The sequence below is a fragment of the Halyomorpha halys genome, unplaced genomic scaffold (genome assembly GCF_000696795.3).
Source record: "Halyomorpha halys isolate HHAL.00 unplaced genomic scaffold, Hhal_1.1 Scaffold755.1, whole genome shotgun sequence".
In the NCBI taxonomy this organism is placed as follows: domain Eukaryota; kingdom Metazoa; phylum Arthropoda; class Insecta; order Hemiptera; family Pentatomidae; genus Halyomorpha; species Halyomorpha halys.
Genome location: NW_027108003.1, coordinates 14,538 through 27,864, shown reverse-complemented (window position 1 = coordinate 27,864; position 13,327 = coordinate 14,538). Strand labels below are relative to the sequence as shown.

General features: G+C 30.1%; 1 protein-coding gene across 3 annotated transcripts in view; it reads left to right on the top strand.

Annotated features, from left to right (window-relative positions):
- Nucleotides 1–7,762, top strand: part of LOC106685909 (uncharacterized) — a 21,077-nt gene extending 13,315 nt beyond the window's left edge. For all 3 annotated transcript variants that reach the window (XM_014428904.2, XM_067046390.1, XM_014428905.3), the window contains 5 exons: nucleotides 1,686–1,870; nucleotides 2,897–3,089; nucleotides 4,276–4,485; nucleotides 6,234–6,452; nucleotides 7,492–7,762. In XM_014428904.2, coding sequence (XP_014284390.1) covers nucleotides 1,686–1,870; nucleotides 2,897–3,089; nucleotides 4,276–4,485; nucleotides 6,234–6,452; nucleotides 7,492–7,619 — 935 coding nt within the window. In that variant the 3' untranslated portion in view covers nucleotides 7,620–7,762. The remainder of the gene's footprint in view (nucleotides 1–1,685; nucleotides 1,871–2,896; nucleotides 3,090–4,275; nucleotides 4,486–6,233; nucleotides 6,453–7,491) is intronic.
- The last annotated feature ends 5,565 nt before the right edge of the window (nucleotides 7,763–13,327 follow it).

Sequence of the window (13,327 nt, the reverse complement as noted above, 5' to 3'; positions counted from 1 at the left end):
TATTTTTTTTAACAGTTGATTATGGGGGGTATAGTCTCATACAAAAGACACCTCTAACTATATACAATGTTATAATTAAAAGAAAAAAAAAGATAAAATAAATAGATAAGAATAATGCTTCTTAATAAAAGAGAAAAGTAAAATTAATAACAAAAAATAATGATATTTGCAGACTTAACAATTGCCCTCTAATAGTAAAAAGTTAATTTGAAAAATGGACGAGAGAGGAGAAAAAATAAATAATAATAATAAGTAAACTAGAGGTAGTGTGAATAAATAACAGCATGAAACCCTCCATGGTAGCCTTACTTATCTTACTTTTTAAACAGACAATTATAGCGAGTAGGTTGGGCGATGTACGACATGTCTGATAAAGTTCTGCAAAGTGAGGTGAAATGTCGGTTACTAATAAATAGCTTGTTTTGTGCCTCTCTTGACTCTGCTTGAACAATCTTTCTACAATAATTCCTTTTTTTTTTGGTTGGGTCTCCAAACCTTGTAGATCTTTGGGCAGATCTAGCCTTCTCCAGGCCTGCCTATCTCGGGCTACTACTTTCCAGTATGCTCCATGCAGCTCTTTCACATCTTTATTGATTCTGTCTATCCATCTGGTTTTGGTTCTCCCACATGATCTCTTGGCTACTATACTGGCATTCATTGTTGTGTAGAGGTATCTTGATTGATTGCTTCGAGGTATCTTGATTGATTGCTTCGAGCCATCTTAACCTCCCCTTGCCTTCATATCATGAGATACTGACTGACCAGTCTCTGCTAGCAGTTCACTTTTTGTTCTTCACCTTCATGTGTTAAGGCTCTGTAATTGTAAGAAGGACTTTCTATTATACTCTTTAGTCCCATATGGTCAACTAATAATCTTCCAATATGAAAAAATTCAAAATTAAAATAGCAAATATATTCCAGAATTTACTTTGCACTGTTTTTTTCTTCTTTTTTACATATTCAATCGCTTTTGTAATCTGGCAGCATTTCTTCAAAGAACTTTTGGACAAGCAGCAATAATAAAAAAATAATTGTTTGGTTATAAATATGTACTTTGTTACTTGTTTGTTTTGTAAACTAATAGGCAAACAAATGCATATTATAAAAAAAATAAAGTATATGATATGTTTTGGATCCGCAGGTACCAAAATTTTCATTGGTGAATACAAAAAGTAGTTATAATTTTTTTACCTGCATAATGGAATTATGTATAAGTAGTTTTGATTATAAACTAGAATAGAAGGAAATTATGTTTTAATATTGAAATTTTGATAAATCTACTAAATTTGGTTACCCAATAGAAATGATATGGAAGCTGTATTGACTTATGCTTCTACTTAACTGATTTTTTTTTCCATGCTTAATTTTAAAAAAATAATAATTTTAGAAACTTTGAAGTTTAGGAGTGGTAGTCAGAAAGGTACTAAAAATAGTAAATAAAAAAGTTTATTAGGAACCAATATTAGGACCCACTTTGCTGGTTTTCATCAGGCCTCAATATCATGCGGTAGACAATAAGCTGAACATAATGACTCTGCTTTTGCCTATCGCTTAGACTCGTGGTTTCTAATTAATAATTTCTTTTACTATTTTGAGTACCTTTCTGAGCACCACCCCTAACCATCTTGTCCTTCAATTCTATATGGTCAACCAATACGCTTCCAATATTAATATTTTTCTTTCAGGAGACCGTTTTGATGTTGTTCTTGAAGCAAATCAAACTGAAGGCTCATATCTTCTTCATTTACAAAGTTTGGGAAACAGCTGCAATTCTCAACCCCATATAGGGTTACTTGTTTATGATTCAGTAGTACCTCAAGCTGAAGACATTGTAATACCAGATTCACTGAATTATAAACAACTTGGTGTGGTAAGTTATTTAATTTTAATTGCAATATATCATGTATATTTATGTTTTGTTTTGTAGTAGTACTTTACAGCAGAAAGCTTGAAATTTGCAATTCTTCTCCGCGATGTTCGTAGACTTTCACCAACACTTTCAAGCTCTGCTTCAATATTGACATTTTAGTGGCTTATTTTTTGATGACCAATGTGTTAAGATTCGCTAATTGATCCAGTCTTCCTGAATTTTCAGATCACTCTCTTCACAGTTTACGGTGTTAAATCACTATTCCAAAGTGTTTTGTACAAAATTTTCAAAATGTGGCCACCAGACTTTTATTACTTTAAAAATATTGTTCAACAATGAAAACATGTTCTATCATGTCATCATATAATTAATAGTAATTGTATGAAGATGAGTAACACATTAATCATTCAAATTTTGTTTTTTAAAATTTAGCTGTTGTTTCTTAATTTTGAATTCATTTAACTTGTTATTGTTTATAAGATAAGTTGCAGGCAGTGTCACCTATGCTTAACAAACCCAAAAGTCCAATGCTGCTACTACCTATAGTCATTGGATTGTTTGAATGGAACAAAGTTTGTTTTCCTAATGTTATAATGTGTTATGATTATCAAGTCAATAACTGAAATGATACTCCAATATGTCAATCCTGATTAATATAATATCATTTTATTCAAGTGAAAACACTGATGGATTTTCTTTTCATTGAATGGCACATCCTAAAACATTAGGCTTACACATTAAGAATAGCCTCCTAATGATGTTCGTTTAGGCACTTTCATTTCTATCTCTCTATTTTTAAATATATTGAATACTTTGGTATTTTATTTTGTTCTATTTACTTGGTATTTGAGGTGTAATAGATGATAGGCCTACTATCGTTGAGAGGAATTTTAAGCCAGGATTTTACGTGTTCCTAAATTAGTAAATTTAAAAGAGAAAAAAAAAAATTGTTTTTCTTAATTTATACCCTTGCTAGAAATAGAGTACACTAAAATAAAAATTCTAGTTTTTGTTTTTTCATTGCAGATATTTAATGCTGTAATGTCCACTTGTGATGGGAATAATGATGAACTTTGTATGGACCAGTTGGAAGGAATTGAAGATGCTATTCAACATAAAAGTTCTGGATTACCTTATCAGCTAATTCGTATTGCATATGGATTCTATCGATATGATGATGACGACTTGTTTAGATCTGGAACATATCAGCGTTATGATGGTAATTATATTGCGACTTATATGTTAATTTTCTTTTTTATTTCTCATAAATTAATATGTGTACAAATCCATGAACCAGGTGTAATTTTAAAAAACAACTTCTTTGTCCCTATTTTGCCTTTTTACAAATTTTACTCGTAGAAAAATAACTGCAATTACTAGCATAATAGTCAAATATTATACTTGTCTTGATATTAACTTTTAACAGAATTTCGTGATCTTAGAGTATATATTATTGATTGCTTCAGCTGCCTATATTAAAGAAAAGTATTTATAGATAGAATTGCCCAATGATTAGTGTTTGAGTACGACCCTCTTCACATTTTGAATAGGAATGATGAAAGATACTGCCGTCTAGTGACAAGCATATGATGCCTCTACTGCCGTAGAGTCTGTGTAACCACCTTGGCCTGTACAACAGAAGAGTGAACACTGTCTCAAGAGCCACATCATTTTCTGGCTGAGATCAACGACTCACCATGAGTGAGTAGTTCTTCTCCACACTTAGGCAGAGGGGTGGAGGCAGAATGAGGGAGAGAAGAGAGCATAATAGAAGAGAAGAACCAGTCTATGAGTTTTATGAAAATTTGCACAGCCAATCACCAATCAACTACCAAGTAAACTGCAATATCATTTGCTATTTTATGTAACATCGTTTAAATATAAACTCAAAATTAGATACTAACCTAAGTAATACATGTTGTAAACCCTTTTTGATAAACCACACATCATCAATTGTGTATAAACTTATTCAAGAATAGAAATATATTTTCACTTTGTTTACCATGCATAATTTATTTCATATCCATTTTGAATACAGTCCACTCCATTTGTACCAGTGATATCAGTAAATTATAATTAATTCGGGTAATATCCCCCAACAATTGTCCTTGGGGAATACTTGAATTATACAATTAGCTTGGCAATGCAAGGTATGAAAAAAAAAAGTCATGGAATTGAAATTAGTTGTTACCATCAGTGACATTATAGAGTTTTATCTGTACAACAAAAGATATAAATTGAAAAATAACTTTCTATAATAGGATATTACCTAATTATGTATTATAGAATTATTTTTTTATTTTATTTAAGCATATAGGAAATGATCATCAAAATTATCAGGATTCTATGGTGTCTCAAAAATGTTTTTGTTTAGTTGTCACTAATAATTTTTGTTATGTTTTTAGAACCTATTGGTGGGTTGAGATTCAAAGCTCTTATAAATAACATATCATTTGTGTCTCCTCCTTCCCCTCTAATAAGCCAATTAGATGATATCCCTGAGGATCTCCTGTGTCCAGAAAAGTGTGAAACAATTGAGAAGAAACCTCGTAGCTGTACCAATGTTTACTCAATCCCGTTTGGGGCTTTGGTTGACCTGATCATTCTTGATACAGGTAAATACAGATAATTTATTTGAAGTTGCTCAAAATAAATAAGATTTCTCTTCACAGAACTGAAAATCCGCTTAAACAGTCTTGTACTTATTAAAACCACAATTTCCGTGGTTTGAGATTTGATCATAATTAAATAACATATTAAAATTAAAAGGAGATGGTCTGAGTTACGATTAAGAAAAACAGTTAAGAAACAGTTTCCACTATTTATTAATAGCCAGCATATTAACCCAAGCATGCTTTGTTGCGTTGGTTTTTATCTGGGCTGTTTTGATTGGTAAACCGAGAAATTCAATTCTAATTTTCCTAGTTCACTCATCCTGTACTCCTCTACCAGTTAAAATAGCCCTGCTGAAGACCTCCAACATGGGTTGAAATGTTGGTTATTTATTAATAATTGAAAAACAATTAGTTTTTCTAAACCGCAACTTAAATCGTTTCCTTTTAATTTATGTATGGTCAATCATCTATGTATATCATATTTAAATTAATATTTAAGGTTTTTTTTTAACCTTCTCTCCACATGATTTCCCAGTAATGATAATAAGCACTAGGCACTGGGTTTAATGGTCAAGAGAACTTCAGTTATGAACATTATTTACTGTCATCTTTTGGTTATGGAACTCATTTTGGGAAAACAGTAGAGTAAACATATTTACTTGTATGTTGAACTGAAAAAAAAAGAATGTCTTATTGACGAGGATTGAAATGTTTGATTTATTCAAGTTTTTGTTTTTGTCAGGGAGCTGCAGAGCAAAGTTAACATAATGGATAACACAAGAAAAAAAACAAAAAAACTAGAGACTCACCAGCTTAATATATTGTATGAGGGAAACAATTTTGAATTGTTGTGAGAATTTTAAGAATATATAATTATTTAATTAATAAAATACTCCAATATTTCAAAGAAATATTTAAATCCTTAAATTAAATATCAGCACGGAACACGATGATCCCCTGGCCTATGCACTAATATAGATAGATAATAAAAATAGTAATAATATATAGATCTATCTATCTATCTATCTATCACTAATATATTAATATATAATATCATAAAGTACAGGGATTCTGATGTGTGAAACCCAGCTCATAAAATATAGTTCTCAAATTATTTTAAAATTTATTTTCTGTCACATTCAAAGTGAAAACCCACTTTGGACAGTCCCATATCTTCAACTAAATAGCTAATTAATTTAATAATTTCATGTATAAGGTCTTTTTTTTTTGGACTTTGTTCTTAACAAATTAAAAAAAAAAAATTTAAGTCGTCAGTTTAATTGTTTTATAAAAATCATCAATGTATTTGTATTTGTAAATAATTCATAATTTTTTTTTGATAGGAATTAGGAATAGATCAGAATCAGAAGTTATGGATTAGGAATTTTTTTTATCTTTAAAATTTTTTTTAAATAAAACATTTAAATCCACCTTTATGGGTCCAAATTTTAGATAGTAAAGAATGATGGGAAACTTGTGTTGACATAGAAAATGTGGATATCACCTATATGTATTGGGATTGGTTAGCTCAGACGCTAGCCCCAAGTCTGAGGCTGCTGTGCTCAAAGTGATCTCACTATTCAGTCTCTAAAGGGTTAATATTAGTGCAAATAAAAGTTATTCCCATTTTAATAGATTGTAGTATATATTTATTACAGTTGCAATAAATGATTATGTATCACTCAAGAATTTCTATCATATATAAAAAAACAGTATAAACAAAAATAATTAATTGATATAATTTTCAGGCGACAGAAGTGGTTTCAATCATCCATTTCATCTTCATGGATATAATTTTTATATACTTGAAATGGGCGTTTTTAGTGAAGACACAAGCGTGGAATTGATTTCATGTAGCAAAAAATTGAAAGAGGATGATTTGAATCTTAAGTTAAGACCAATGAGAGACACTATAAGTGTTCCTGCTGGCGGTTATGTTCTTGTTAGGTTTATTGCAGATAACCCAGGTAATATTAATTTAACTTTTACAATTGATAAATAAACAATTATCTAAGATGTTTTCATTTAGAGAGTTGTTAATGCCTTTACTTTATCCAATTTTACCTTCCACTTCGTTATAGTAGGAATATGATACATTACATTAATTTATTACATTGATTAATATGAACACATACATTGGTGTTAAGAATGCACTTATTGTCCACTATTGTTATTGATTAAGATGCTTACAAAGCCAATAAACCAATCTTCTTACACCATTATTTTAGATTGTGATCTAAATCACACTATCATACACTCCCTTAGTTGTTGCAGAGAGAATAATATGATTGTATTATTGATAATGTCTGAAACCACAGGCTAAAAAAAGACTGAGATGAATCTTCCAAAGGAAATAGATGTCATCTAGTGGCTTGTCTGTTCACACTACCTTCACTTTGAACTGTCTGTAGTTGCTAATACCATTAATGAGTTTATTTTTTTATTCTCTTCATGTTAATGTAGTGATACGTGATGCATCTGTAGATCTGAAGAATAGAGTGCCTAGATGTTTTATTCTATCCTTGGGTAAGCTTATCAATGCCCATAAAACATTAAGATGCTACACTGAGCACTAAATTGTTTTCATGGCTTATGCTTTAACCTTCTGGTCCAGTAGTATGAGGTTTATAAGAACTTCTATTGTCAAAGGTGGATGTGATTATATGACAATCTAATTACTTTAGCCTCTTGAGTTGGATAATGTCTTATTTTTGTTTTACTTTAGAATATATTTATAGAAAATTTTGGTTCCTTGAGACTTCGTTAGTAGTTTACTCTAAAACTTTTCTATTAGATTCGTTTACTTTTGTTTAGTTTATTATTATTATTATTTTTTTTTAGTCAAAGATTATGGCCTTTTTTAGTTACTGATCATGGTTCTGGCACCAGATTAAGACACCAGAATATGTGAATGATTTTTTTAAGTTTTCAATATGCCTATTTATTAGGAAATTTATTTATATGTATGTATGGATTAATTATTGTTTTATATATTGAATTTTATAGGTTTCTGGATACTTCACTGTCATTTTGCTTTTCATTTAGAAGCAGGAATGGCAGCTGTTTTAAAAATTGGTGATAAATGTCATCTTCCACCAACCCCAAGTAACTTTCCAAGATGTGGCAATTTTTGAAATATTTGTAGACCAAAATATTTTAATAGAATTGAAGTTTTTGTAAAATTATGATTCCTATTTTTTATGACATAATTTTATAAACAAAAGACTTATATTTGTTTAAGGCAAACTGAAATGAAATCATTTATTATAAAAAATCATTGTGGCTTACATTTATTCTTTTTTCTTCTTCTTATATTTGCCTTATATTAGATTTTATTTGTAAGCATGAACTTCTCATAAATAATTTATTTTTTTAATAATGTATTTATTTTTCCATGTATATATATATATATATCTCAATGCAACATTGCTTTTTTTGGAATGCTTTGAACAGATTCCTGTCTTTGGTTTTTGAACAATGATGGGTGCCAAGTATGAGTTATGTGTGAGGTCATGTAAATAGGAAAATATCAAAACCCCTTTAGGCCTTGATAGGCCAATATCAGATTTTCATAGTTGAAAATAGAACTGGAAAATAGAATCAATTAGAAATTGAGTTTGCAAAAACGTTGGAAAAATTGAAGTTAGGAAAAATATCAGAAGGTGATATTTATGATGAGATAACATAGTGATCTAGTACATAAATTGGAGAAATAGAAAATAAAAGAAGAAACTAGAAGGTTTGTAAAAGAGTTATGGAAGATAAATTAAATAAAATGAATGAATAAATCCAGTCTTTTATGAGGGTGGATAAAGAAAAGTGTATTGAGTTATTAGATGATCTTCAGAAACTTTAGATTTGAATCCAATCAAATTGAAGAAAAATCTTTCTGCTGTCCTTCCTCTACCACGTTATCCAATCCTGCCATCAATCTTATATTTCTGATCCCCTTCAATTCAAATCTTCAGTACATTCCAGTAATACTCATAAGTAACACTCAACAGCCTTCATACATATATCTAACTGCAGGGACATGACAGGCATAGGTCCCAGAGCACCTGGTTCGGAACATTGTGGGTTTGATTTCCACCTGGGGCAGTTAATATTTAGTTTTCGGCAGGGACAGGAAATGAATCTTGACACTCTCCCCTTGGTTAGTATATGGCGGCAACTTCAAAGTAGCTGCAATGGATTGGTAAAAAGGACCACTAGGCCCAGCTTGCCAATCTAGTTCCCCCCACCAGATACCAAAACCAATATATGTAACTGCCGATCGAAACCACTGCCATTGACAGATCTTTCCTAATCAGTTCCTCTTCAATATCTTTCCATTCCTTCCTTCATTCATTGTTCTAGTACCCTTCCAACCTTCAAATTACATAACTTTAATCAATTAATAATTAGTTGTTTCAAATAAAATTTGTAAATGGAAAGAAAGATAGATGAATTTTTAACATAAATATTGTTGGATGTTTTAATATTTATTTGAGATCTGTAAATGTGTTATATATGTTCATATAATCATCATAACTTATTTTTCCCCTTTTATTTTATTATTATTAGAATATACTCTTAGATTTATGACTTGTTAGAGGATTTATTTGTTATTATATATATATATTTTTCCTTTCTATTCCTTTTTAAATTTTTTTTTGCATGCAATATTTCTTTTAAAAGATGTAAATATGTATATAAACATTAAGTACTCCTCAGGATTTATTAATTCAGGAGGTTAGGTATTTAATAAACAAGGCCTGAATAATGGATGCTTATTAAATCAGGTAATCTGGATAGGAGATGAATTGACATTATGATTAGTGAGTTGTTTAGGAATTCGTCATAAATCCTCACTTGTTAGAAACTCCTCTCTACAAGGTATTCGCTTATGGTTGTGAAGGGGATGGCAAGTTTTTATATTATTATATATAATAATATTATACAAGTATTTGCTGTAGGTCCTGATGAAAGGATATAGGTTATAGGAAGGAGGAGAAATCCAGAGAAGGCAGAATGAAATAATATATCTAACAAATTCCAAGAATAGCGATAGAATGTGCAGATCCATTAATATGTATTATTACTCAGTACCTCTTAGGGAGGAGAATCCATGAAGAGGATATTCACAACTTGACTTGTTAAATTTGTATCAGTCCTACTTCTGGGCTTAAAAATCCCATCAAGAGATGCTACATGTAAGACAGTAGCTTTTAGTGGATGAGAAGATTCTGTTGTAATATTGTTTTGATTCTAATATTACATTTATGAATATTTAAACATATGACATGGTTATTACATTTGTACAATAAAAGTACTTACAAGAAATAGTACATATATGTGTCCATATACAGTGTTTGCCTGATGACTGTGGAAGGTCACATCTGGGCAGCTAGGTTGTGTTATGTTGGTTCATAATGATCAAGCAGCAGCTAGAAGCGATGACCAACAATATTTATAAATGAATTCTTAATTCAGACTTTTGAAATAAATTGTAACTTTTTACATTTAAATCATATAAATTTACTTTTATCATCACAATAATATTTTCTCTGCACGGTTGATATTAACCAACTTTTTCTTTTATTACAATATTCATATTTTATTGACCTATTTCCACTGTCTCTCCTCTGTTCAGAACAACAGTTAACATTTTTTTTTTTTTTTACAAGAGACAAAGTTAAAAAAAAAACAGGGAATATATGGTATCATTCTTTAATCTCGTCCATTGTGGAAGTTTAGGTAGGTTTTAATGACTGCTTTCAGTTAGTTTTATTTAAGAAAGCTCTAGGCATAATATTAGTTTGTATTTTTTAGAATAATAAACATTTTTAATACAAGTGTTGATTGTTGCAAAGCCGAAATATATATGTAATAACTGTGTACCGATATCATAGTAGGGCTGGGATTAATCGGTCGGTTCGACACAAAATTAGTTTTTATTTTGGTTAATAGCTTTATTATTATTATTCCATTGCACTATTTCAACCGGTTCTTTAATCGATTACCTTATAAAAAAATCGGCTTTTATATATAAAAAAAAAATCGAACAAAAATCACATCATTGTCAGTATTGAATGTACACTAGGTTGATTTCTTAGTTTTTATTTTTTGTGATAATCATTGGGCGATTTTGGAATTCCATCACCCAACGTTTTTATCTCCAACTTCAAATTATATTTAATTGATCAAACCAAAATTTATTCCGATTGTTTATATCAATTCCAAAAGTTTTATTCCTTAGAAAATAGCTCAAAATCTCTTATTTTGAGCAGTATAAGCCGTATGTATAAAGTTTTTTCCCTTCACAAAATGGCATAATCTTTTTTTCTTTCAATTAATTTTTTTTTCCATAAAAAAAAAAAAGCAACTACGAACCGTTAATTTCAATAGAGCAGTTAAAATCGCGAATAAAGGATTCACTCATTTTTTTCCTGAATTTAATTTTAAAAAGTAATATTTATTTACATTACATTAAACACTTGTATAGAACAGATACAATCATCTGGGTATGAAAACTTAGTACTTCAGACTTAGTGTAAAAACATTACTAGGGCTCTACAGCTCAGATGGATAGGCAGAGTCTATCAGTCTGAGATCTGCGGGTGGCGCCGGTTTGAATCCTGGGGTATGGACTTTTTTATGAAGTGGCGATCCCACATTAAAAACTTGACCCTCCACCATGATTAGAATAGGTTGGTCAGCTATAGATAACTAGGCAAACATCACCTTCGCTGTAGATTGCCTTAGATTAATACAAGAAAAAAAACATTACTTGGCTATGAAACGTTTTGAAAAATGAATTATGTTATATATAATAAATAAATAAATATTAACTAACATAGTATTCAGCATCGCTCATATACTCGTACAAATCTCTAACGAAAAGAAGACTAAAATTGTTCTTACTTACCCCAGAAAGTGAATTTATTTGCATATTTTCCTAGATGAACTTCAAACCTTTATTTTTCTACTTAAAAAAAAGAAAGACGTGTAATTAGTTTTGTGGATGCATTATAATAAGACTGAACAAATTTGAAAAAAGTCAGTTTCAAAAATTGTATTTATTTTTCTCAGCTTCTAAAGACCCATCGGAACAAGCACCAGTACATTTGTCTAATATTTTTGGATGTAGATCACAAACACGCAAATTATTATAATTGACCTTCCCTTATTAGTTGGAGAAGTGAAAAAACTACGGTTTTGATTTTTTATTCACGAAATATCAATAATAATTCTATTTTTGTAAAGCTGTTAAGTTTGCTATTTATTGCATTATTATATTTGTAATATAACTGGGTTTGGCATACTATCCATCGGTATTTTTTAATGTAAGATCGTTAATCTCACAATAATTTCAAATAATAACCAATACACAGTTTTGCACTCTTGCTCAAGAAATGTGGAACCAAAATTGGAAATCAAGCAATGCTATGCTATTAAAGGTTAAAAAATATTACGCTCGGTGTAAAACCTCCAGTATAAAGTCAAGGCGAGAAGCCGTCTCCGTATTGGACACTATAAATTTTCACACGGCTACTTGTTACGTGGACTAGAACTACCAACCTGTGTAGACTGCCAAGTCAGAAGAACGGTGAAACACGTGCTATTGGAGTGTCCCCTCTTCGCTACTCTCAGGAAACAACTCGTGATAGGAACAAGTCTGGATGAGATCCTTCAAGACCGGGAAAATGAAGTAGAGAAACTGATGGTTTTTTTTAAAGCCACGAAATACTATAAAAGAATATAGTGATTGTCATTTGATCCACCAATGACCCTTAGAGGTAGATGTGGAATGAATAAATAAACAAAAAAAATTAATAAATAAATAATAACCAAATAAAACTCTTTATGTACTATAAAAATGGACTCTGTTTAAGCACGTAAATATTTTATTATTATTATTTTTTACATACTGCGATCTACAACTGTTATACTTTGCCGTCATTCTCCTATAAAATTTTATTTGTTTCATTTCACTAACACTGAAATGGCTACTAACGATTATATACATATTTTCCTCAGCGTTAGGAAATTCCTTTAGACATTGGATTCCGTACGTAACAGACACACTTCAGTTCGGTAATTCCAAAACTTGTCCGGCAAATATTAAATAAACACTTGAACTACAACGAAGTAGCAAAAAATGTTTGAACAAATCTAATTAATGTTATACTTATCATCATCAGATTAAGAATCGATAAGAGATCACGTGTATCTGAATCAAGTGATTTCCATCAGATGGTTTGTTAATTACAAAGATATCTAGATTATTGCTTGAACCGAAATTGCAAATATACCTTAGAAAAAAATAATAAATTAAAATATACATACTTTATATGTATTTTTATCAAGTTTTCCTTAATAGATAACTCAATTTAATTGGTCAATTCTGGGTATACTTCATACTGCGATACGAGTGGTTAACAGAGATATGTCAAACAGAAAATACAATGAATCTTTGTTAATATTTCCTGTTGATTATAAAACGAAATGCACTGCACTACTCAATAGTTAAATATAACTAATGGAATTATTAGATAGCCATTTTATCAAATGCTCAAATACTTTTGTCTACTTTAATGATGATATTTCATCTTCTATAGTATGCCCGATGCATAAAACCCAGCCCATAGAACATACTTCTGCATATAATTTTAAAAATTAGTTTCTATCACACTTAACACGGAAATGCATGTGTTTCTAGGAAGCTTAAAATTGGTAAATTAATTTAATGAAGAATAAAGAAGTAATGAATCCGATTTTTTTTCGTCTATAATTCCTAAACGGTGGATCCTAATGAAAAAGTAATAATCTAATAAATTAAAAAAAAATCAAATTAGGTGCG